At 40.6% G+C, this 27,558-nt stretch overlaps 1 protein-coding gene across 1 annotated transcript in view; it reads right to left on the bottom strand.

The window, feature by feature from the left end:
• Positions 1-27,558, bottom strand: part of LOC124613268 (atrial natriuretic peptide receptor 1-like) — a 412,251-nt gene that overhangs the window by 180,407 nt on the left and 204,286 nt on the right. The window contains exons 4-5 of the mRNA XM_047141960.1: positions 23,945-24,103; positions 14,524-14,692 (exon numbers count right to left, since the gene is read on the bottom strand). Coding sequence (XP_046997916.1) covers positions 14,524-14,692; positions 23,945-24,103 — 328 coding nt within the window. The remainder of the gene's footprint in view (positions 1-14,523; positions 14,693-23,944; positions 24,104-27,558) is intronic.

Genomic DNA, 27,558 nt, shown 5'->3' with positions numbered 1-27,558 from the left:
GATATAGTGCCAGCTATCAGATCGAGATCGTTTTTATCGCGAAGCGCAGCGTTTACCTCAGAGCGGACCAGCTGCACTATACCGGGAGCCACGGCCATACCTTCCGCCAAGAGCCAGCCCGCCGCACCTGCTGCTTCCCTGCTGCTGGACGCGCTGCTGTTGACTCTTCTGTTTACCATTTTCTCGAAGATATTGGCGGAACACAGAAAAAAAAAATAGCACTACTGCACAGAACACTGTTGTTTACACAATTTCCACTGGTACTAGACAACACCACCTGCGAGAACACCTTCGAATTCTACTAAATTTCGCGAGCTGAACTTAACACGTGTTACACTGCAGCCGCCATAATGGAATGTTAGAAATAGTCAATCAAGCTACAGTAGCTAATTACAAACAGTATTGAAAGGTGCTTAAAAATGTTATTAGGAAGGCAAAGAGTATGCAAACAGAATAGCTAATTCACAGCATAAAATTAAAACCGTATGGTCAGTTGTGAAGGAAGTGTCTGGTCTGCAGCACAAGGTCGATGATATAAAGTCAGTTCACAGTAAAAATATTTCTGTTACTGATAAATCAGATATATGTACAGTATTTAACCATCATTTTCTGAGCATTGCTGGTGAATTAAATAAAAATTTAGTTTCTACAGGGAATCATACAACTTTCTTGCCTTTCCGAGATTGACATCTGAAACACTCCTCTCTGATACAGGCAAGGGGGAGATTGAGTCAATAATTAAATCACTGAAGACTAATGACTCTCATGGTTATGATGGAGTGCCTAGCAGAACATTGAAGTACTGTGCTGCACATGTTAGCCCTGCATTTAGCCATATTTGTTATTTTTCCTTTAGGAATGGTCAGTTTCCTGAGCGATTAAAGTACTCAGTAGTAAAGCCGCTTTATAAAAAGGAAGAAAGTGATAATGTAGGTAACTTTAGACCTATTTCTATTCCATCAGTGTTTGCTAAAGTTATCGAAAAGGCTGTATATGTAAGGATAATTCATCATTATATATCACACGATTTGCTTCGCCTTTGGAAGTCGTTCAACAACTGAAAATGCTATATTCTCTTTTCTCTATGAGGTACTGGGTGGGTAAAACAAAAGGTTTTGAATGCGAGGCACATTTTTTGGTTTAAATAAGGGACATGATTGTGTTGATCATAAGATATTGCTCCAGAAGTTAGACCTTTATGGAATACAGGGAGCAACTCACAACTGGTTCACATGTTATTTAGCAACAGACAGCAAAAGGTCATTATTCACAATGTTGAGAATGGCTGTGATGTAGGGTCTGAGTGGGGTACGGTCATAGGGGGTGCCCCAGGGATCAGTGTCGGGGCCACTCCTGTTCCTTATTTATATGAATGATATGCCCTCTAGTATTACACATAACTTTAAAATATTTGTTTGCTGATGACACTAGCTTGGTAGTAAATGATGATGTGTGCAACAATGGCTCAGTTTCAAATAGTGCAGTTCATGACCCCTGTTCATGAGTCTGGGTATTTTGACATTGGCCACCTCTCAATATATATATTCCTTGCTGTCATTTCTTGTTAACAATATTAGCTTATTCCCAAGAATAAGCAGCTTACACACAATTAATACTCTGCAGAAATCAAACTGGTATTTGGATCAGACTTCCTTAACTCTTACACAGAAAGGTATGCAGTATACTGCTGCATCCATTTTCAGTAAGCTACCACTCGAATTCAAAAATCTTAGCAGTAATACAAGTGCTTTCAAATAGAAACTGAAGAGTTTCCTTATGGGTCACTCCTTCTATTTTATTGAGGATTTCCTTGAAAAATTAAGATGATTCTTATTGTATTGCTTCTTGTGTTTAATTAAACTTATGGACTGACTTTTTCAGGTTCATAAACATTTTGTTTTTATCTCTTATTACTTTTATGTTGTAATTTCAGGTACTGACACATTCCATGACCTTGGAGATTTGCTCCTCAATTTGGTCCTACAGAACTTGACATGGAAATAGAGTAAAAATAATTTTGAACAGTAGGGTTTAATATGAGCACTTCATTCTTGGTTGTCCACTCTTATTATTCCCTCTATTCCTTCTATGCATCGTATGTGACCCATCTCTCCCTATAGCTTACCCCAACTTTTTTTCAGAATTTTGAACATCTTGCACAATTTTACATTGTCAAATGCTTTTTCCAGGTTGACAAATGCTATGAACATTTCTTGATTTTCCTTTAGTCTTGTTCCCATTATTAACTACATCAGAATTGCCTCCCTCATGTCTTTACTTTTGCTAAAAACCAACTAATCGACATCTAGTGCATCCTTAATTTTCTTTTCCATTCTTGTGTATATTATTCTTGTAAGCAACTTGGATGTGTGAGCTGTTAAGCTAATTGTGCGATAATTCTTGCATTTGTCAGCTCTTGCCATCTTCGGAATTGTGTGGTTGATGCTTTTCTGAAAGTCAGTTGGTATGTCGCCAGATTCATACATTTTACACTCCTATATGAATAGTTGTTTTGTTGTCACTTGTCCCAATGATTTCAGAAATTCTGATGGAATGTTATCTATCCATTCTGAGTTATTTGACCTTATATGCTCCAAAGCTCTTTTACATTCTGGTTCTGATACTGGATCCCCTATCACTTCTGAATAGACTCCTGTTCCTTCTTCTATCACATCAGACAAATCTTCCTACTCATAGAGGCTTTCAATGTATTCTTTCCACCTATCTGCTCTCTCCTCTGCATATACAGTGGAATTCCCATTGCGCTCTTAATATTACCGCCCTTGCTTTTAATGTCACTGAAGGTTGTTTTGACTTTCTTGTATGCTGAGTCTGTCCTTCTGACAATCATGTCTTTTTCAATGTCTTCACATTTTCCTGCAGCCATTTCATCTTAGCTTCCCTGCACTTCCTATTTATTTCATTCCTCAGTGACTTGTATTTCTGTATTTCTGAGTTTCCCAGAACATTTTTGTACTTCCTCCTTTCATCAATCAATTGAAGTATTTCTTCTGTTACCCATAGTTCCTTCATAGTTCCCTTCTTTGTACCTATGTTTTCCTTCTGTGATGGGCCATTATAGTGATGTCCATTCCTCTTCAACTGTACTGCCTACTGCCTACTGAGCTATTCCTTATTGCTGCTTCTATAGTCTTAGAGAACTTCAAGCATATCTCGTCATTCCTTAGTACTTCCGTATCCCACTTCTTTGTGTATTGATTCTTCCTGACTAATGTCTTAAAATTCAGCCTACTCTTCATCACTACTATATTGTAATCAGAGTCTATATGTGCTCCTGGGTACACCTTACAATCCAGTATCTGATTTCAGAATCTCTGTCTGACCATGATGTAATCTAGCTGAAATCTTCCTGTATCACCTGCCCTTTTCTAAATATACCTCTTCCTCTTGTGATTCTTGAACAGGGTACTCACTATTACTAGCTGAAACTTGTTGCATCTCATTCCTTGTTCCAAACCCATATTCTCCTGTAACCTTTTCTTCTACTCTTTCCCCTACAACTGCAGTTCAGTCCCCTATGACTATTAGATTTTCCTCCCCCTTTACATACTGTATAACCCTTTCAGTATCCTCCTACACTTTCTCTGTCTCTTCATTTTCAGCTTGATGTCGGCATGTACAACTGAGCTGTTGTTGTTGGTGTTGATTTGCTGTCAATTCTGATATGAACAATCCTGTCACTGAACTGTGCACAGTAACACACTCTCTCCCCTACCTTCCTATTCATAATGAATGCTACTCCTGCCACACTATTTTCTGCTGCTGTTGATATTACCCTATACACATCTGACCAGAAATCCTTGTCTTCTTTCCACTTCACTTCACTGGTCCCCTACTGTATCTAGATTGAGCCTTTGCATTTCCCTTTTCAGATTTTCTAGTTTCCCTACCATGTTCAAGCTTCTGACATTCCATGGCCCAGTCCATAGCATGTTACCTTTCCGTTAATTATTCAATGTTTTTTCATGTTAATCTCCCCCTTGGCAGTCCCCTCCCAGAGAGCTGAATGGGAGACTATTCCGGAATCTTTTGCCAAATGAGAGATCATCATGACACTTCTTCAATTACAGGCCACATGTCCTGTGGATAGACATTACGTATCTTTAATGCAATGATTTCCATTCCCTTCTGCATCCTCATGCTGTTGATCATTGCTGATTCTTCCACCTTTAGGGGCAGTTTCACACCCCTAGGACAAGAGAGTGCCCTGAACCTCTGTCTGCTCGTCTGCTCCTCCACCTTCTTTGACAAGGCCACTGACAGAATGAGGGTGACTTCTTATGCTGGGTGCCTTCGGCCACCAATGCTGATAATTACTCAAAATTTGAACAGTGGCGGGATTCGAACCCAAGACCAAAGGCATATTGATTATGAATCAAAGACGTTACCCCTAGACCATGGGATCTCATACATTTGTCTATATCTAGGCTGACATGAACTTCCCAGCTTCAGTCTATGCCACGCTGTGAACTATTACTCATTATGCAGCCCTCTAGATTTGGACAATGTCATGCTGCTGGCCTAGCATTGCCTCCAAGCAGCTTCTTGATTGTGCACTGTGCTATCATGTGTTGTAGTCTACTAATAAAACCATTACAAAAACCAGTGTTCGTATGTGTCGTGTGCTACAACACAACTGGTGACTGTAGGCTGAAATTGCATGTGTTCCATTGCTTGAACTATGAAAACTTGCATGTGAATTTTGGCACTTGACTGACACTTTATGACAGTGACCTTTGCCATGACCTACAGACAGTATTTACTGCATGACCACTAGTGTTTCCTATTTTCCAGTTACCACCGCTAAACCATCTTTTGCTACTGTTATGCAACAGCTGATAGGTCATCAAAAGTAAAGTCAAAAATGTATGGAGGACCTCCTGGCCAGAGTACTGTAGCAGCTGATGGTAAATCCTTTGTCATTCCTGCCATACAAGGAAAAATCAGAAGACTGGGGCTCATACAAACAAAGAGTGCGACTGCATTTTAGGTAAATGATGATGATGCTGCTAAGTTCCTTTTCTTATCATGGATTCCACCATAAAATTATTAGTTGTTGAGCAAGCTAGCCCCTTTGACACAACCAGATAAACTGACTATCAACAAAATTTGTTCTCTGTTGGTCCTCACTATCAAAAACATTGTCATATGATTTTTGCTTGTCTCTAGTTTTACCAGTGTCACAAGCAACTGATTCAATCCTATCAAGTGTGGGCAATGGAATTCCAAGGGCTAAGTTCCCGTTGCAAGCTATACCACCAAAGAATTTTATGCGGAAGACATGATCAGAGACATGATTGTCCATATAGCAGCCAATAAAGAGTTCCAGTTATAAGTTTTACTGTTTGATGACCCTTTGTTAGATGAAGTGTTGCATTTAGCACAGTCCTACTAAGTCACACAAGCCACAGGCCACCACTTAAATTTCTTGGCAGACATTGCCACAGTAATCCGTGAGCCCAAACACATGGAGGATTCAGCAGACAGTGGCGACATCGTGGCAGTATACAAACAACAGTGCATGCATCCCTCTACACAGAAGCTGAGGTCTCAAGCCACCCCATGTTGTGCTAGCCTTACCAGTCCTGTGCAGACTGTTTCTGGAAGCATGTGAGAGACAACCATCCATTCTACTGGGCAGATTGTGCTAAATGTCCAAGACAGGGTCACCTCACATTTTTAGTTGTGCATCTGTTCCCATATCACATCACAGGACTATATCAAGTGTGGGCTTCTTGCCTAGTTGTCAAAAAGGAACAATCGGCCTAACTCAGATTGTGCAGGGACTTCAAAGTCATAGTGAATGCTCAAGCCGACTTGGATAGATTGGCACTACTTCTCCAATATAGATCTCGCTGATACATACTTACAGCTTGCATTAGAAAATATTCAAAAAAGATATTAGTGATTAATGCATCATATGGTTTGTACAAATATAAATGGTTGGCTTTCGGGGTCTCCTGTACTCTGGCAATTTTACAGAGGTTCCTGAACAGCAGCTTCACAACACACACGGAACTATTTGGATCACAGTGCTGTCACACAAAATATCCATTGAGCTGGATTTAGCAAAACCTAAAGTTACTCTTTTTTATTTGGCAGGAGGCAGGATTAAAGCACAATCTCAGCAAATGTGAAATTTTTCAGCCTTCATTGGAGTATTTAGCCCACATCCTTTCTCACAAAAATATATAACAAACGCAAAAACACATCAAAGCGATTGCTTCAATTCCTTGTCCAGTGAACGTCAAGCGCTTCAGACCTTACTGGGTAAAATTAACTATTACAGAAAATTCATGAGCAGCTGCTCAGATAGCTCATCTGTTACACCAGTTCTGTAAGAAGGGAATGGTTTTCATGTGGTTGGCCACATGTAAAACAGCTTTCCAGGAGCTCAAGAAAGTTTTACTCTCAGCCCTTTGTTTCAATATTCCAATCCATGAAACAAATAGTGGTGTGACGGATGCACTGGACCAAGCGATGGGGACTCTCCTCACTTGCTCACTCACTCAAAAAAATATGAAATACTACCAAATTGAAAAGGAAGCACAGGAATAGCACCAAGTTCTGCCTTGTAATGGACCACAAGCTGCTGATCTAATTGTTCAATCCAACAGTTCATGTCCTAGATTGTACTGCTCATTGTGTCCAGCACGGGGCATTGCTCCTCTCAATGAAATCCACTTCAAAGGCACATCACAGCACGCAAATGCAGATGCTCTTTCTGCCTACCAATGGCGCTGGACTGCATGTTCGATCAGAAAATTCTTTGCTTCTGCCTGGATGACAAGTTGCAACAAGCAGTGGACAATTTTCCCATTACAGGATCCTGCATCCGCATCACAACAGACACAGATGCTGTTCTTGAAGAGGACCACAATTTCATCTTAAGAGGGTGGCCAGAGTGATTGGACAGGCAACAATCTACTCCTCTTCAGCATTACTATAGGCTGCATCACCATTTGCTTCTAGTTGATGGTGAGATCCTTTTAACAGCAGACCACACTATGTAGCATCCCACCTGCCTTATGACAACAGATCTTACAGCTGCTTCAGCAGGGGCACTGAGGCACTTACAAGATGAAGTTCAAAGCCCAGTCTCATTATTATTGGACAGGCATCGACTGAAACATAGATAACCTCCTCTGTTAATGCACTAAATGTGCACAACAGCTGTCTGTCTCATGTCAGACTTTTCACTTTGGTCAGAATGCACCAAACATTGCGAATGAGTGCATTGCGAATGAGTGCATTGCCATTTTGCATGTCTATTCCTGAATATCCACATCGCTCATCATCACTGACACTTTTACCATGCACCCATATATTGTTAACTACCATACAATGTTGGGAGAATACACAGTGACAACATTGTTGAAGATTTTTGCCATTAAGGAGCTGCCACAGATATTAGGCAGAGGCATATGATAATTTCTGCTCTAGGAATGGAGTGAAGCAATCTGTTCACATCCTTTCCATTCCCAATGAAATGGAGAAGCAGAGAGGTTCATTCAGGCAGCAGATGAAGTTCATCCAAGTTGTGTGCACAAGATGCCCTGACATTGGGCGATTCCATTTGGTGACAACAGCATATCACAGCTCTCTCATGGATATCAACCTAGTTCTCTCCTACATTTACTGCCACCCACATCCAGCCCCTGATTTCCCTCCACAGTTTAGGTCTGGCACATGGATGTGGGACCGGGGGTTTGGCCGACAAGGTCAGTGGCTCCCAGCCACCAGTTTGAGCAATGGGGCTATGGGCATTTATGCTTCATACCAGAGACTGAAGCATTGCCCAACACTAGAACCAACTATGGTTCAGCAACTGCACCCCCAGTCTGTTTCTCCCCATGCCCTATTTTCCCCTCCTGTGATGTAACAAGAGTTCATCCTCAGGTTCATTCCCCCAACCTTCTCCCCCCCCCCCTCCCCCCTGTAATTCAAATGTCAGTAATGCCAGACCATTGCAACCACAGGGGGAGGGTCCAGCCTAGCCATTAGCTTCCCCACCCTGGGGGACACCAATGCTTTAGATCAAGTTACCACAGCCAGGAACATCCTCAGAGGTGCAGCAGTGGGACAGCTACCTTCCTGGAGTGCAGACATCATTATGATGTCACCTCGAGTGTCAACTATCTCACCCCTATTCCCACCACTGCCCACCTGGTGCAGCCACTGATGGCCGGGCCACTTTCAGTCTTATGAGAATTGGCATCACTTAGTTCCAGTAAGATAAATGTAGAGGAATTGTGGACGAAGTTTAAAGTTTAAGCAGATTGTAAATTGTGGTTTGGAGAATTATACGCCTAGTAAGTGGATAAAGATGGAAACAACCAACCATGGTTTAATAACAAAATTTGGAGAATGCTGAGGAAGCAAAGGCTGTTGCACTCTTAGTTCAAATGGGAATGTACAAATGGTGACAAGCAAAGGTTATTAGAGATTCTTGCATCTGTAAAAAGATCTATGCATGAACCATACAACTACCACTGTCACACATTAGCAAAAGATCTGGCAGAGAACACGAGAAAATTCTGGTCTTACATAAAATTGATAATCGGATCTAAGCTCTCTATTAAGTCATTTGTTGTTCAGTATGGTGTGGCAGTTGAAATTAACAAAATGGAGGTCAAAGTTTTAAGTTTCACATTCAAGATAATGTTCACACAGGTGAATAGTACAATAGTATCATCATTTGACCAACGGATAAACTCCCATATGGTTTACATAGTAACAAGCATTCATGGTGTAGAGAAATAGCTGAAGGGTTTGAAAGCAAAAAAAATCAGGTCGATATGGAATTGAAGTTTGATTTTACTAAGAGTACTCTACAGCTTTGGCCCTGCATATAGCTTTGGATTTATCATAATTCTCTTGCCCAGCCCAAAGTCCCAAGCAACTGGAAAAAAGTGCAGGTGAGTCCAATATATAAGGAAATGTACAAATGGTGACAAGCAAAGGTTATTAGAGATTCTTGCATCTGTAAAAAGATCTATGCATGAAGCATACAACTACCACTGTCACACCTTAGCAAAAGATCTGGCAGAGAACACGAGAAAATCCTGGTCTTACATAAAATCGATAATCGGGTCTAAGCTCTCTATTCAGTCATTTGTTGTTCAGTATGGTGTGGTAGCTGAAATTAACAAAATGGAGGTCAAAGTTTTAAGTTTCACATTCAAGATAATGTTCACACAGGTGAATAGTACAATAGTATCATCATTTGACCAACAGATAAACTCCCATATGGTTTACATAGTAACAAGCATTCATGGTGTAGAGAAATAGCTGAAGGGTTTGAAAGCAAATAAATCAGGTTGATATGGAATTGAAGTTTGATTTTACTAAGAGTACTCTACAGCTTTGGCCCTGTAAATAGCTTTGGATTTAACATAATTCTTTTGCCCAGCCCAAAGTCCCAAGCAACTGGAAAAAAGTGCAGGTGAGTCCAATATATAAGAATGGTAAATGAATGGACCCACAAAATTACATACCAATATCCTTATTTTCTGTTTGCTGCAGAATCCTTGAACATATTCTTAATTCGAATATAATAAACTTTCTTGAGACTGAGAAGCTCATGTCCACAAATCTGTATGGTTTTAGAAATGCAAAACTCAGCTTGCCCTTTTCTCACAATATACTGTTAACTTTGGATGAAGAGCAACAGGCCAATTCCGTACTTCTAGATTTCCAGAAAGCATTTGATGCAGTGCCCCATTGCAGGTTGCTATACCAATATCCTTATTTTCTGTTTGCTGCAGAATCCTTGAACATATTCTTAATTCGAATATAATAAACTTTCTTGAGACTGAGAAGCTCATGTCCACAAATCTGTATGGTTTTAGAAATGCAAAACTCAGCTTGCCCTTTTCTCACAATATACTGTTAACTTTGGATGAAGAGCAACAGGCCAATTCCGTACTTCTAGATTTCCAGAAAGCATTTGATGCAGTGCCCCATTGCAGGTTGCTATTGACGGTACAAGTTCACAGAATAAGTTCACAGCTATGTGAGCGGCTTGTAGACTTCTTAAACAATAGAACCCAGTATGCTGTCCTCAATGGCAAGTGTCCATCAGAGAAAGTGGTATCATCAGGAGTACCCCAGGGAAGAGTGATAGGACCACTGTTGTTCTCTATAAACATAAATGAATTAGTGGACAGGGAGGGCAGCAAGCTGTGGTTGTTTGCAAATGATGCTGCGGTGTATGGTAGGGTGTCACAGTTGAGTGACTGTAGGAAGATTCGAGATGAGTTAGATGAACTTTCCAGTCTGTGTAATGATGGCAGCTAGTCCTAAAATGTGGAAAAACATAAGTTGATGTGGATGAGTAGGAAGATCAAACCCATAATGTTAGGATACAGTATTACTAGTGTCCTGCTTGACACAGTCACATCATTTAAATCTCTGGGTGTAACATTGCAAAATGATTTCAGATGGAACAAGCATGTGAGAACTATGGTAGGATAGGTGAATGGTCAACTTTTATTTATTGGGAGAATTTTGAGAAACGTGGTTCACCTGTAAAGGAGACTTCATATAGGATGCTAGTGTGACCTGTTCTTAAGTACTACTCGAGTGTTTGGGATCCGTACCAGGTCAATTTGGAGGAAGACATTGCAGCAATTCAAAGGGAAGCTACCAGATTTGTTAACAGTAGGGTCAATCAACATGTGTTATGGAGATGCTTTGGGAACTCAAATAGGAATCCCTGGAAGGTAAGCAATGTTTTTTTCAAGAAACGTATTGAGAAAATTTAGTGAACCAGTATTTGAAGCTGATTGCCAAACAATTCTACTGCTGCTAACATACATTGTGCATAAGGCAAACAAAAATACGGTATGAGAAATAGGGCTCACACAGATGCATACAGACAGTATTTTTCTGTTGCTCTATTTGCGAGCAGAACAGGAAAGGAAGTAGTGGCACAGGGTACTCTCTGCCGTGTGCTGTATGGTGGATTGCGGAGTATCTATGTAGATGTAGATATGTCTGAGGACCTGCAGAATGGAGGCTCCTGTGACCGAAGCCATCCAGGGGGCTGCTGCTGAGAAGGTTGAGGACACACACCTTGTTCTCCACTTGGTGTGAGGCTGGGCACAGTGGGGCCATTGGTAACTGCCCTTCCTCCCCCCACCCACCCCACCCCCACCCATGCCCTTAAGTACATTTCCGTCGTATAGACCCTCTACATACTCCTTCCACCTTTCAACTTTCCCTTTTTTGCTTAGGATGGGTTTTCCATTTGAGCTGGTAACAATCACAGAACTGCTTCCCTTTTCTCCAAAGGTCTCTTAAATTTTCCTTTAGGCAGTATTTATCTTTTTCCCCTGGTGATGTATGCTTCTAAATCCTTAAACTTATCCTCCCGGCTTTCCTGATTAGCCATTTTGCACTTCCTTTCAATCTAATTTTTTAGGTACTTGTATTTCCTTTCACTCACTTCATGTACTGCATTTTTATATTTTCTCCTTTCATCAATTAAATATCTCTTGTGTTATCCAACAATTTCTACTAGGTCTTGTCTTTTTATCTATTTGGTTTTCTGTTGGCTTCAATATTTCACCTCTACCCATTAGTCTTCTACTGTATACCTTTCCTGTGTTCTGACCAACTGCTGCATAATGCTCTCATTAACCACTCATTCTTTCAACTTATCCAGGTCCCATATCCTTAATTTCGTACCTTTTTGCAACTTCCTTCACTTTTAATTTATGGTTAATAACCAATCAATTGTGGTCAGAGTCCACATCTGTCACTGGAAATGTCTTACAATTTAAAAGCTGGTTTTGAAATGTCTGTCTTACCATTATATAATCAAGCTGAAAACATAGTGTCTCCAGGTCTCTTACACAAATATAACCTTCTTTCATGATTCTTAAGCCAAATATCAGCAATGATTAAATTATGCTCTGTGGAAATGTCTACCAGGCAGCTTTCTCTTTCAATCATTTCCCCCGGTCCACACAGTCACCTATAACTTTTCCTTCTTTCCCTTTTCCTGTCACTGAATTCCAGTTCCTCATCATAATTATATTTTTGTCTCTCTTAACTATCTGGATAACTTATTTTCTCTCATCATGAATTTCTTCAATTTCTTCATCACTTGCAGAGCTAGTTGGCATAAAAACTTGTACTACTGTGGTGGGTGTTGGCTTTGTGTCTTGGCTACAATAATGTGTTCACTATGCTGTTCATAGTAACTTACCCACCTTCCAGTTTTCTTATTCATTACTAAACCTGCTCTTGCACTACCCCTATTTGATTTATTTTATTTCATTCATTTATGGCCTGTATTCACCTGACCAGAAGCCCTGTTCCTCCTGCTGCTGATTTTTACTAGTTCTCACTATATTTAACTTCAACCCATCTGATCCCCTTTTCAAAATCTCTAACCTAAAAGTCCAATTAAGGGATCTAACATTCCATGCTCTGATTCATAGAACACCAGTTTGGTTTTCCCTCTTGACAATATCCTCATGAGTAGTCCTTGCCTGGAGATCCGAATGGGAGACTATTTTATCTCTGGAATATTTTACCCACGAGGATGCCATCATCATTTAATTATGCAGTAGATCTGCATGTTCTTGGGAAAAATTATAGCAGTAGTTTTCCCTCGCTTTCTGCCGTTCGAGTACCAGCACGCCAACGCCATTCTGGTTGAATTATAAGGCCAGATCCCACAATCTTCTGGATTGTTGCCCTTGCAACTACTGAAAAGGTTGTTGCCTCTGTCCAGGAACCACACGTTTGTCAGGCCTCTCAACAGAGACCCCTCTGCTGTGGTTTCACCTGCAGTATGGCTATCTTTATTGATGTCCATCCCCGGCAGCTGAGTGGTCAGTGCGACGGAATGTCAATCCTAAGGGCCCGGGTGCGATTCCCAAATGGATCAGAGATTTTCTCCACTCAGGAACTGGGTGTTGTGTTGTCCTAATCATCATCATTTCATCCCCATCGATGCACAAGTTGCCAAAGTGCTGTCAAATCAAAAGACTTGCACCCAGTGAACGGTCTACCTGACGGGAGGCCCTAGTCACATGACATTTATCTGTATGATGTGGCATGCAAGCCATTCCATGAATGGTAAGGTTCATAGTATGTTGGGGTGACATATATCCTCCCATATTTTTTTCTCCTTTCACCCTCACACCTGTATATTGAATACTTCAACTCTGTCTCATTCTCATCTTCAGTGCCCATTTCTTTCAACTGTACAGAAATATACTTGGCATTTAACCAGTTGTTTCCTTAATTTCCAACTTTTAATTTTTAATTGAAATAAATGGTTATAGTTCTGTCATGAGTTGCACTGAGAATTATATCTTTTTTTATTTCTTGATGGTGTGAGTTTCTTATGCATTTGTAATGCTGTGCACCGCCTCTTTGGAGATGTTCAGTTTTTTTCTGCTAGTATTCTTTCACAGTTAATCTGGTAATTGTGTTAAGTTTTTGCTGTGGTATGATTTTACTTCTTACCAAGTGGGGTGGCACAGTTGTTAGCGCACTGGACTCATATTCGGGAAGACAATAGTTCAAATCTGCATCCAGCAATCCTGGTTTAGGTTTCCCATGATTTCCCTAAAACATTTCAGGAATGCCAGGATGGTTCTTGTGAAACTGTGTGGCTGATTTCCTTCCCCATCCTTCCCTTGTGCTTCATCTCTCAATGACCTTTTCAACGACGGGGCATTTAACACTAATCTCCTCCTCCTCCTCCTCCTCCTCCTGCTCCTCCTCCATGATTTTACTTTCTTTTGCAACACATTTCATTTAGTGGCAGGATTCAGAATTTTAAGGGTGAGCATGTGTGTTTATGTGTACAGGGGACGAGGGAAGGTGTTGTGTATCAATGAGTGTAAAAAATTTAGTGAGATACTTCACCAATGGACAATTTGCTTATAAGTGTTTTCAAAATTTTTACACATACTGATAACTGGCTATTGTGATACTTCGTTGAAGAGCATACTCTGATGAATTGCAAATCAATATCATCACCAATTTGGAAATTTTTGTCTTGGATTAAAACTATTGTATAATCTGCTAAATAACTTTTATGATGCTGTGTTTAACATGACTTTAAGCTCCAGCAGTTACTATGGGTAATGGTAGATTATGAAGTCCTGTACCTTTTTCCTTGTGAGTTTTCTATGATGAGATGGTATGCAGTATCGAAAAATCGGCTTTAAGAGATATGCAACAAATGAAGCATCACTAATGACAAAATCAGTGACTAGAGAGATGTCAATCTGAAGAATAAAGTGTACAAAGGTTGAAATCCAACTAGAATTGATGGTCAATTTCAGTCACAAAATATCTAATAATCTGGCACATGAGTCTTTGAATAAGCAGTCTGCAACTCCTTGGTGTATATCCTGAATGGTAAATACATTAATTGAAGATCTATATATTATGAGGCAAAGAAATAGTATTCAACAACAAAAATTCCATCCATATTCAGACGATGGTGAAATTAATTGTTAATCCAGTACTCACTTGCGAATTGAGCGGATTACTTGTCGTATAGACTGGAATGTAGGTCTGTCATCTGGATTGTCAGACCATGACTGATGCATCAGATCCAATAGTTCTGATGGACAATCCTGCTCACCAACATCTGGACGAAATGGTGGGACCTCTCTAGCCGCCACTCGACTCACAATCTCTGAAAAAAGGAAAGTGTAAGGACCAATGCCTTCCCTATAGATATTTCTTTGTTTTATCTCTAGGCATGAATGTAATACAAATGTCATGAATATTGTCAGTTCGGATTTAGCTATAAGGTGTTATAAAAATTAACTTTTTAACACATGTTTTTTATCAGGAGAAACAACTTCAGCCGGAGAAAAAAGTCCTAGACCCCCTAATTATATAAGTAGGTTAGAGAATTTGAAACAAGGATTGGACTGGTTGAACTTAGATTTAATTGGAATTAGTGATGTGTGGTAGCAGGAAGAAGAAGATCTGTGGTCAACTGAGTAAGGCTTCACCAACACAAGCTCAAATAATGGAAACGTAGGTGTAAAGAAGACATGTCAAGTTGCAGACAGGCATGATTGAAAGATATTCACACATTGATTTCAGCCACAGCCCTCATCAGTAAAGACACACACACATATCGTGTAAGAAGGTATGACATTAATAAGTACAGGAGAGAACTTACAGAGTGTACTGGACAAAAATAGAGAAACGATGCAAATGGCTATTTACTGGTGTCAGGCTAACCAGCTGTGGATAAATCAAACAAAAACAGAGGAAATAATATTTAATCTCAAAGTAACTAAAAATGAAAACAAAACAGTGAAATTACTTGGACTAATCATAGACCACAAGCTCTCATGGGAAGGACAGACCAATTATCTATGTAGTAAACTAGGATGAGTACTTTCCTTATTGTATAAATTAAGAAACAGTGTGAGCAAGCAATTGCTACTCCACTCATACTATGCTTTTTTTTCATTCCCAACTGCAATATGGAATATTGCTTTGGGGTAACTCCCCAGGAGCTGAATGTATTTTCAGATGGCAGAAGAAAGCAATCAGGTGCATGGAAGGGTTAGCACCCAGAGAGTCCTGAAGAAATTATTTTAAGTCTCTTGGCGTAATGACAGTGCCAAGCATGTACATATATAACTGTTTAATATATGCCAGAGAAAATCTGAAAAAATTGAACATGAGATGTGATGTGCATGAACACAATACAAGAAACAGTCACCTGCTGGACTTGCCTTCCACAAGACTTGCTGTAGTCCATAATAACTATAAGTACTTAAGAATAAAATTTTTCAATAAGGTACCATTCTCAGCTCATACAGTACCACTAAATAAATATAAGAATACATTGCAAACCTGGCTAAAAAACAATGAATTCTATAAAACTGAAGAATTCTTAGAAACTAATCATCAAAATATATGTTTTACCTAAGTTATGAAGAAAATGTTTTGATATTATATACGCTAGTTATTTACTGTGATTCTTTTCTTATGTGTGTATTTAATTATTGTATAAAACACACACACACACACACACCAAAAGCAAGCACACCTTATGCACACATGACCGCCAACTCCAGCATCTGGATGCTGGAGTTAGTGGTCATGTGTGCAACTTTTCTTATGTGTGTATTTAATTATTGTATAAAACACACACACACACCAAAAGCAAGCACACCTTATGCACAAATGACCGCCAACTCCAGCATCTGGATGCTGGAGTTAGTGGTCGTGTGTGCAACTTGCCCATAAGCAAGTACTGATGAAGGCTTTGGCTGAAAGAAATACATGTGTTTTAATTGTGCCTGTCTGCAACTTGACATGGCTTCTTTATGGTAAGTAGCAATCTATCTTTTCTGACATTGTTGATAATCCTACCTGGAGTTTCTATTGTTTGAAATGTATGTGTAGGTTAATAATAAACAAGGTAACTTAATGTAGGTAAGCTACTATCATCATCATAGTGAGAGGTACCCAAGCTATATATGACCCACAATACTAGTTCAAGTATAAAAGCCTAAAATCCCCACAGATGATGAAGAGATTAACCAAAGTGTGATTTACCTAAAAGACGTGGTTGAAGATGAAAATTTAATTATTTCCAGCCAGAGTGGCCGTTCAGTTCTAGGCGCTACAGGCTGGAGCCGAGCGACCACTACAGTCGCAGGTTCGAATCCTGCCTCGGGCATGGATGTGTGTGATATCCTTAGGTTAGTTAGGTTTAATTAGTTCTAAGTTCTAGGTGACTGATGACCTCAGAAGTTAAGTCCCATAGTGCTCAGAGCCATCTGAGCCATTTGAACCAAAATTTAATTGTGAGGAGGATCTGGGAGATTTTTATCCCATAATAGAAAAATGAGGGGAAAAATAGTAGGAGAACATGGACTGAAGGAAGGCCAATATAGGGGAAACCACATGGTAGACCTTTGGAAGGGGGTTGGATAGATGAAAAAGAGCTGGACACACTGAATGGGATTTTGAAATCCGATTTTAAACTACATAACATTTCCAGGAATAGATGTGGCCTCTTGGAAATTATTTATTATGAACTGAAGATTAAAAGTGAAGAGGTTAATGAAGAAGTTGCAGAAAAGTAGGGAAATGGTCTGGGTAAATGGAAATCACAAAAGACTGTTGACAGTTTCAAAGAGAAGTTTAGGCAAAGACTAACTGAAACAAGGGAAAGGAATGCAATAGAAGCCAAATGGGAAGCTTTAAGAGATGCAATAATGAAGGCAACATACGCTCAAATAGGCAAAGGGTAAGGATCAATGGAATCGTTGGATAACACATGAGATATTAATTTGACAACAGAAGAAAATATAAAAGAGCAGTAAATGAGGCGTACAAATGGGAATGCAAATATCTAAGAAATTATATTGATGGAAATTGCAAAATGGAAAGTAGAAATGGCTAGAGGAGTGCAAAGATGTAAAGAGGTCCATAAGCATGGGAAAAATAAGTGTGATATACAGTAAAACTGGATGTAGTCCTGTGGAACGGCTTGCCATGCCATTTCCACCTGGCGCCTCAGTTGGACCAGCGTTCGTGCTGGACGTGCAGACCGCGTGAGACGACGCTTCATCCAGTCCCAAACATGCGCAATGGGGGACAGATCCGGATATCTTGCTGGCCAGGGTAGTTGACTTACACTTTCTAGAGCACGTTGGGTGGCACGGAATACATGCGGACATGCATTGTCCTGTTGGAACAGCAAGTTCCCTTGCCGGTCTAGGAATGGTAGAACGATGGGTTCGATGACGGTTTGGATGTACCGTGCACTATTCAGTGTCCCCTCGACGATCACCAGTGGTGTACGGCCAGTGTAGGAGATCGCTCCCCACACCATGATGCCGGGTGAAGGCCCTGTGTGCCTCGGTCGTATGCAGTCCTGATTGTGGCGCTCACCTGCACGGCGCCAAACACGCATACGACCATCATTGGCACCAAGGCAGAAGCGACTCTCATCGCTGAAGACGACACGCCTCCATTCGTCCCTCCATTCATGCCTGTCGCGACACCACTGGAGGCGGGCTGCACGATGTTGGGGCGTGAGCGGAAGACGGCCTAACGGTGTGCGGGACCATAGCCCAGCTTCATGGAGAAGGTTGCGAATGGTCCTCGCCGATATCCCAGGAGCAACAGTGTCCCTAATTTGCTGGGAAGTGGCGGTGCGGTCCCCTACGGCACTGCGTAGGATCCTACGGTCTTGGCGTGCATCCGTGCGTCGCTGCGGTCCGGTCCCAGGTCGACGGGCACGTGCACCTTCCGCCGACCACTGGCGACAACATCGATGTACTGTGGAGACCTCACGCCCCACGTGTTGAGCAATTCGGCGGTACGTCCACCCGGCCTCCCGCATGCCCACTGTACGCCCTCGCTCAAAGTCCGTCAACTGCACATACGGTTCACGTCCACGCTGTCGCGGCATGCTACCAGTGTTAAAGACTGCGATGGAGCTCCGTATGCCACGGCAAACTGGCTGACACTGACGGCGGCGGTGCACAAATGCTGCGCAGCTAGCGCCATTCGACGGCCCACACCGCGGTTCCTGGTGTGTCCGCTGTGCCGTGCTTGTGATCATTGCTTGTACAGCCCTCTCGCAGTGTCCGGAGCAAGTATGGTGGGTCTGACACACCGGTGTCAATGTGTTCTTTTTTCCATTTCCAGGAGTGTATATGGAGTGTATATGTGTATACGTATGTGCATATTAAGATCCCAGAGGAGGAATGGCTGAAATTTATAGAAAAGTTAGGTAGAGAACAGGAACTTTAAGATCTAAGAAGGCAAAATGAAAATGGATGAAGACGGGATGGGAGATATGATAACTGCAAGAGGTTTTTACAGAGAACTAAAAGACCTAAGCTGAATCATAGCACCTGGACCAGATGCCATTCACTCAGAATTATTAAGATGCATTGGAGGATCAGCCACGACCACCTAATTTGCAAGATAAGATAAATGAGACAGGCAAAATACCTACAGACCTTGTGAAGAATGTTATAATACTAGTACCAAAGAAAGAAGATGCTTACTTGTATATTACCACACAATAAATCGTAACGGCAAAATACTAGCTTCAATTATTTACAGAAGGATGGATAGACTGACAGAAACCAACTAAAAGATAGGTTTATGGTGTCCAATGTTTAATAATTAATAACTAGCCTGTATCAGTCTCAATACCTTTCAATCCTTCCACCCAGCCAAGGCAGGGAATTGAGGCCCTACGTGCCATACTGGAGGTGCTGGCACTGCGGGGTCAATGCTGATGGTGCGATGCTATACAGGTGTCCAATCAGCTCCTCCAATAATATCATGAGAGGTTTACCTGTAGTGAATCCTGGTGTCAACTCATCATTGCACACAAATGTTGACCTCCAAGAGATTTCAGTGGTCCATTATGACTCCATCTATGGGGATTGGAGAGGGGGGAGGGGGGGGGGGGCATGTGCTCCTCTGAATAAACCAACTTGAATGTTATGTATGACTTCTTATGTACCCTTAAATCCTCCACCTATCCCAAATTCCACCCTCCTAGCTTGGCCACTCTTTACAATGGTGTAGAAGTGTGACCTGTAAACTTTTAGCTTATTCTTGGCTGCCAAAAGACTTCCAGAGTAGAATATTAACATAGAATGTGCTGCTTCCTTGTGGCACAAGGGCCTGGTCAGCCCTGATGCACTATGCTTGAAAAAGTCCTCTGATTTCACTATGTCACACATGGAAGGGTGTGTGCTGGAATGCAGCCAACAGTTTCTTGTTCTCAAATGACAGGGCATTACCTGCCAGGACAATGTGTTGCTATCGATTTGGACTGGCTGGGTATGACTGCATACATGAATGTGTCAGGTGTATGCGCCTTGTAAATATGGATCTCTGTTTGTCTGGAGCTGCCTGCCTGCTTGTTCATCATAAGAGAGGGCTGAGGCACCAGCTTCCACTCGACAACATATTCCTTAATATCACCAGCCAGATGTGTTCTACCACAGCTGTTGCAATATCATCCTCATCACAGCCTGAAGATGTTGACTGTGAATGTTTAACTGTTATTATTCTATGTCACCATGATGACTGCTGGCCGGCCGTGGTGGCACATTGGTTCTGGGCACTTCAGTCTGGAACCGCGCGACCGCTACGGTCGCAGGTTCGAATCCTGCCTCGGGCATGGATGTGTGTGATGTCCTTAGGTTAGTTAGGTTTAAGTAGTTCTAAGTTCTAGGGGACTGATGACCTCAGCTGTTAAGTCCCATAGTGCTCAGAGCCATTTGAACCATTTGATGACTGCTGAGCCAGAAAACAGAATAAGAAGTCCGAGAATATCTATTACAAGATGCAACTTTATTTACAACATAATAGAGTCCTGAGCTATCTAGCTATCTTCGATTTCATTAATACAGAATTTGCCTGACAATTTTATCATTATCAATTTACTGTCTCATTTAATTGGAGCGTAGTGACGAGCTATTTATTTCATTACGTCACTGTATGTGTGAAAGTTGGGATAATTTTTTGATTGTAGCTCGATACAAAGAAGCTCTTACATAATGCACATTATACTCAAGAAAGATGAGTCATGTAGTAACTATATTGACCAATGAATGACACAGTACCTATGTTGGCCATTTCTCAGCCTTGTAAATGTACTGCATTGTTTGTCTTGTCTGCTGTCTGTATAAAGGTACTCTATGATGTTTCTACTATCATGAAAAATGAAGATGGGTTTACAGTACTGTACTGAAAAATAGAAAAAGGCTAGCTAAAGATATAGACTGCCCAGAAGCTGGAAGAAACATGAAGCTTTGTTTCACAGATAAGAACATTTGCTGTTTGTGTAATGGGAAGACGCTTGGAATATATTAATTTTGATGACAAAACATAAAATAAGTGCATCTAGTATGAATGTCAGAACAAAATTAGGAATGATACAGAAAAAGAAACCTGCCTTGCAATAAAAAAAAAAGGCAACTGTGAAGCGCAGTGACCAGCTAATGGGCTATGCCCCTTTTTAGAGGACGGTATTGTGGTGGAAGAAAGCATTTTTACGTGTTTTCATGACAATGATGACTGTAAATTCATAGTTTATATAAAGTCAAGGGCTCCCAGCAAACATATTCATGCATTCATTAGTTAATTGGCAGCAGTCTTGATAAGCAAAGGCAGTCAGGATGAATCACCTTCAATTAAAAATAGTTCAGATGTAATGAGACTGTGTAAAATGTTTTCCTAAATTGGTTCTTGCTACAGAAATGTCAAAATGGCCTCTGAGGAGATGTAAGGTTTGAGCAGAGTAAAGTAAGGCAAGACTTGGGAAAGTAGCAAGAAAAGACAGCAGGTATTATTGTGAAGACTGTGATGTTTGACTTCATTTTCCAAAATTCATTCAACTTTTTCATACTAAGGCAAATACAATTAAGTAGTTTTCAGTGAAAAACTACATTTCCAAAGTTCTATTTTTAGTACCAACAACTTCTAATTCTATCTCCATTTAGGAAAAGAAAGAGACAAAAAATTGTTGTCAAAAAACATATTTTCACTTAAAAAAATAAAAATCATCACTGAAGTAATTCTACATTTATTAGCAGTATCATATTAAAAAAAGACCCCTTTTTCAAATGTGATGGATTGACATAAAGCCTAATGCAGTAGTATCTACACACAACTCAGAAAACAACTATGAAAAAGCACAGTCTCAGCTAGTAAAATTACACTCTAGCTTCTGTCAGAGTGTTAATAGAAGGTGGTTGGATGACATAAAACAGGCAGAAAAAAAAAAAAAAAATGCGTAACAGAGAACTGAAATACAAGGAATAGTCTGGAGGTGGTCTTTTTCCAGTAGTAGATGACAAATGCCTTATTGTTACTATTATGGAGCCCAGGGACAGCTTAGTGAAAGTACAAGAGGAAGTTTCAAACAATGGAAAGTCCAGGATGGACCGTAACAATATTATGAAAAGGAAAGTTGCTACTCAGCATATAGCGGAGATGCTGAGTCTCAGGTAGGCACAACAAAAAGACTATCACAAATAATATTTTGGCCAACAAGGCCTTTGCTGAAAACAGGTGACACACACACACACACACACACACACACACACACACACACACACACACACTCATGCAAACGCAAGTCACACAGACATGACTGCAGTCTATTGCAGCTGAAGCCACACTGTGAGCAGCAACAGCAGTGCATGATGGGAGTGGTGACTGGGTGGAGGTGAGGAATAGGCTGGGGAGGTGAGGGGGAGGGATAGTAGAGTAGGGATGGTGGACAGAGCAGTGCTGCTGGGGAGGAAGCAGAGACGATGTAGGTGGAGAGAGGGTAGGGCAGCTATGTGCAGTCGGGTGGTTAGATGGAAGGCAGGGCAGTGGGAGTGAAAGGGGGGGGAGGAGTGTTGTTTCTTGGCCATGGATTGTCGGTGGCCATTCATGTGGACAGACAGCTTGTTGGTTGTTATGCCCACATAGAATGCAGACAGTGGTTTCAGCTTAGATTGTAGATCACAGGTAGTCCTGCCTTTGATGGGATAGGTGATGTTTCTGACCATAATATTGCTACGAGAGGAGGTTGTCACATGCCCAGTGACCTGAACCCAAAACATTTTTGCTGAAATAAATATGGAGAACTAAATAACATCACTGTGCCCATACTGTACCTACATAAAAATATATATAATGCAAAAGTAACAGCACACGTTTTTTAAATGCACAATACATTAAGTAAGGGTCACTGCCTTTTTAATATTAAACAGCTTAAATTATCCAAAAGCAAAAGCCATAAATTCTGAGCTCATTTTGTGCAACAAACTACCTCAAACAATAAAAAGCATAGAAAAGACAAATATGTCAAGAAAATAATGACATCAATTATTTAACCCAAAACCCTTGTGTGTAGTTTAAAAGGAGATTTATAGAATGTCATTATGCAAAAAAAGAGCACATTCCTCAGTTAAAGAATATATACAGACAAAATGGAGCACCTTCCATCAATTGATTCTGTTTGTGACACTGTTCCTGTTGCTGTTTATTTTCCTTATTCATGTTAGTTTAAGGTATCCAACAAACTGCTGAAACAAGCCTTACATAGGAAATCATTGAAGTGGTGTTGGTTGGTCAGTGGGTAGGGAGGTAGAGGATGATACTTATATTTATATGTGTACACGCTTGAGAGCAAAACACAACAATATTTTAATGTAACTTACTGGAATTGTGTTTATAATATGATAACATATTTCTGTGGAAAATCCAGGATGGAATGTAGCAATATTATGAAAAGGAAAGTTGCCACTCACCATATAGCGGAGATGCTGAGTTGCAGATAGGCCCAACAAAAAAACTGTCACAAATAAAGCTTTTGGCCAGTAAGGCCCTCGTCAAAAATAAATCTCTCTCTCTCTCTCTCTCTCTCTCTCTCTCTCTCTCTCTCTCTCTCACACACACACACACACACACACACACACACACACACACACACGCAAGAGCATGCGTGCGCCAACGCATACACACGATTTCCAGTTGCAGTTGTTATTTTGTAAAATTATCCAAGGATTAAATAAAGACTGCTTTTACCACCATAATCTATTGTTGGTTCTGATCAGCATATTGCCAGGATGTTACTGTGTGAATTGCACTTGTCAGTTTGTTATTTCTGCTCCTTTGTTGTACTTTGCATTTCAACTGTTCCAGAATCTGGAATCTCCTCATGTTTTCGATATTACCTTTCAGCTGGGTGAAAGAATAGCTTAAGATCTGTGAAAGACAGAGACTCAACATATGTTGTTCTTTCTTTCTATTTCTTGACTTGTTAGTAGTAGAGCTACAGTTCCCTTTTGTATAAAAGTTAAAATCATGGTGAAAGATGGTTTTTGGTTCTACATCTCCATTATGACTATATTTGTAGATAACTTTGCTTTAACCTTACCAGGTGGTGTGAGAAATTGTTTAGCAGCTTCAAAAGGGCCAGCTCTGAGGATTATTTCTTCCAGTATGATTCCAAAACTGTAGACATCTCCCTTTTGTGTTGCAGGGTTTCCAGGAACAGTAGTTTGTGGCAGAAGCTCAGGTGCAATCCAGAGGAGTTCTGTAAATTTATCAGGGCAGGAATTTATTCATATGGTGACTAAGAAAGAAAAATTTTACCCAGCAAGAAATTACATTCCACAAGTGTAACTTCATTTTTTGTAGTTTTATAATGAAGCTTTTACTCTGAGTATGGCAAAAATGTAATATCTGTTTAGCCAAAACACCCCCCCCCCCCCCCCCCCCACACACACACACACATGAAAAGAGAAGTATTATTAGTTAGTTGCTCTGATTCATGTAATTAGACTTTACTTGTACAACTATTTTGTAAAGCTATGAAATTAAGTGCTTTGTAGTTGGTATAGGCTACACAGTCATAAAAAGGAGATACCACATTGCCTTCTACTGCACCAAAATCTGTGCTATGAATACCCAAATACTGTTTCAAAAAGACAATATCATAATTTTAATATCACATAATTGAGAACATGTCAAATAGAAACTGTTGTTTTCTTGTGGCACATTTTCTAAACTGTGGGTCATATTTGCCATTATTGTTTATTGCCTCATCATTTAAAACTGTATTTGGTATAAACAATGTACGTTACTTAACACAGGCAGAAGATTTTATGAAAAAATATTTGAGAAATCTGTGGAGTGGATCAACATTCAGTAACATAAAAAATCCTAACATTCAAATAAATAAATATAACTCCACAGATAAAAGTCACAAGGTGTGAGGTCTGGAGACCTGGGAGGACACCAGTGATGAAGTTAATCTTCTGCTCCTGCACTTCCAATCCAATGTCCCAAAATGGTTTCATTCAGGTAATGTCAGACATGTTCACAGAATTTCACTAAGTATGTCAGACGATATCTTAATGACACCATTCCAGGATGTCGGGTTGGAAGAGGAGGAGCAGAAGATGAACTTTGTCACTGGTGCCCTCCAGGTGACCAGACCTCACACCTTGTGACTTTTATCTTTGATGTTATGTAAAGGACCACATTTTTATCCCCCCTATGACAGACTTCCTTGAAAGTTTGTGACATCACAATGTGAAAATGTGAATTCTATATTGAAAACCCAGTTGCTTCATGTGTGGCAGGAAATAGCCACTGTCTTGATATCTGTCATGTAACACATGGTTATCACACTGAATGCATAAACATTTGAACTTCTTTCTTTCCAGAATCATCTTCATAGTTTGCAAGCAATAAATGTTAGAAATCTGTTCCTTCTTTCTGAATAGCCCTGTATCAACACTAGGCAAATTACAGCATCTTTCATATCATTGCAGACTATACTAAACATTGTATCCTAAAATGATAATGTTCACATTCTACTGCATATGATAATTAAAAGTAACAGCTTATGTAGAGGAATGAAATGTTATTTAGCCTAGTAATGACTTGTTGTCACTGAATTACAGGTATCCTACGGTTCCTTTTGTGCACTGTTGTAGCCCAATTTGTCTCATCTGTTTGTGATTCTTGTTCCTCTTTCTATATCAACATCCAGGCTCCACCAACCACAGTGAAGTGCATGGCAAGTGGTACTTCTCATTGTATCAGATGTTATGGTGCCTTCCTAGTCCAGTTATGTATGGAGCCCAGAAACGATGGATGCTTAAATGCCTCTGTATATCTTGCAATTAGTTTAATCCTGTCTCCATGTTATATCCAGAATCTTGTGCATATGCACCATGTGTGGTGTCACTATGAATGTGCATTTGCATGAGCCACCAACTGTATCAGTACGGTCCGGCTGCTGGAGGCCACCTGTGGGTGGATGTGTGTGGCGACGTCTCCACTGCCCTGTCTACTGGAGACTCAAACATATATATGCATGGAGCAGCACTAATTGGAACCTCTTGTGTGTCTTTCCAGTGTGCCATTCACTTCAGTGTACTGTGTCGTGTTATGTGTGGATTCATGGAAGTCTGTTTTCCGTTGTAGTTGAGTGCTTCATGAATAAAGCCATATTTGGATTATTTTTGACCAATCTTGTGTACTATGTAATTGCAACAACTCTGGAAATGAGTTTGGAAAAGTTTCCATGAGTGCAACCTTTACATGCAGTTTCATCAGGTTTATTCATTATGGACACCATGCTACTGGCCCTGAATGGCTTACTTTGGCTGTGGCCACCATGTCGGGCTCCACTAACAGAAAAGGTACTGTTCCATCAGTCCCTCCACCCACATCCCCTCCATACAGTGATTCACCCAAGGATTGGGGCACTTAGGAGACAAAAACTCAGACAGCAGTTTTTTATATTTCAGTATGACAGACTCAAATCTGTGCAAAGCCTTCTTTCTCTCGTGGATTCTGCCTAAGGCAAATCACTTACTGTGTCAACTTGCCCCTTTACAAGAACCAGCAGCTGTTACTTTTTATCTCATGCACAGTTTATTGGTCAATTGCTATAGCAAATGAATGCATCATAGTGGCTGAGGCAAATTGCTGCAAGAAACCAAACCATTCATACAGGGTCTGGGCAGCCAAACTTCAGACCAGGCCATAAATGTCAGGTTGTTACGAGGCCCGTAATGATTATTAAACAGAGTCTATGGTGATGACACAGTTCTCTGCTTATCTACTGACAAGGAAGTGTGCCGGAAGGTTTTACTTTGTGAAAACCCTCCACTGGCTGAAGCTTTGCAAATAGCACAATCTTTTGAAGTTACTTGGATTGCAGTAACCAAACTGAAGCTTGGAGTGATGTGGCAGTAGTGTCACACAGTATGCCTACTCTAGGACGACAGGCAGCTTGTACAAGGAAGTGGCAGTGACGGCGGTAAACATGCAAGCCCAGTGCCAAGCTGACCAAGGCCAGGTAAAGCAGCTGCAACCACAACCATGACAGTGGCAGTGTCAGCTTTCTCTTTTTCCAACTTGTCATTTCTGTTTTGTCCAGCATGAACTTTCAGCATGCCCTAAGCACTGGCAGAAAGGCCACATCACTTCTGTGTGTTGTTCACCAACAGTTTCAAGATAAGGACATGGACACAAACTGTTTGATACCAATTCTTGTGACTTCTTCCAAGTTGTTTGTAGACTTAAGTGTTTTTTGCCAAGTGATGAGGCTGCAGGTTGACACAGATGCTGCAGTGGCATTTTTGAATTCTCAAACCTATGTGAGTTTAGGCTCACCATCGATGACACTAGTGATGTGCAAGATGTTCAGTTATAACAAACAGAGCATTGCACTGTTGAGACAGTTTACAGCATCTGCCTCTTAGAAGTCAGAGGTTCATCCCATTACATTTTTGGTGGTTGCTGATGCTGGTGTTGAGAACTTGTTTGGGATAGATGCATTCCAGGCATTTGGATTTTCTATCACTGACACCATTCACCTTGTGTCCGATCAGGTACTGTATTCTCAGATGGAAATACTGAGTTTGGAATTTTCAGACTTATTTTTAGAAGGTATGGGGTGTGCTATTAATTTTTCTGCTCAAATTTCTTGAAATCCATGACTCGGCCTTGTTTTTGCCATGCATTTCCTAT

The sequence above is a fragment of the Schistocerca americana genome, chromosome 4 (assembly GCF_021461395.2).
Source record: "Schistocerca americana isolate TAMUIC-IGC-003095 chromosome 4, iqSchAmer2.1, whole genome shotgun sequence".
Classification (NCBI taxonomy): domain Eukaryota; kingdom Metazoa; phylum Arthropoda; class Insecta; order Orthoptera; family Acrididae; genus Schistocerca; species Schistocerca americana.
The sequence above is the reverse complement of the archived record's forward strand: the minus strand, read 5'-3'. Positions and strand labels throughout refer to the sequence as shown.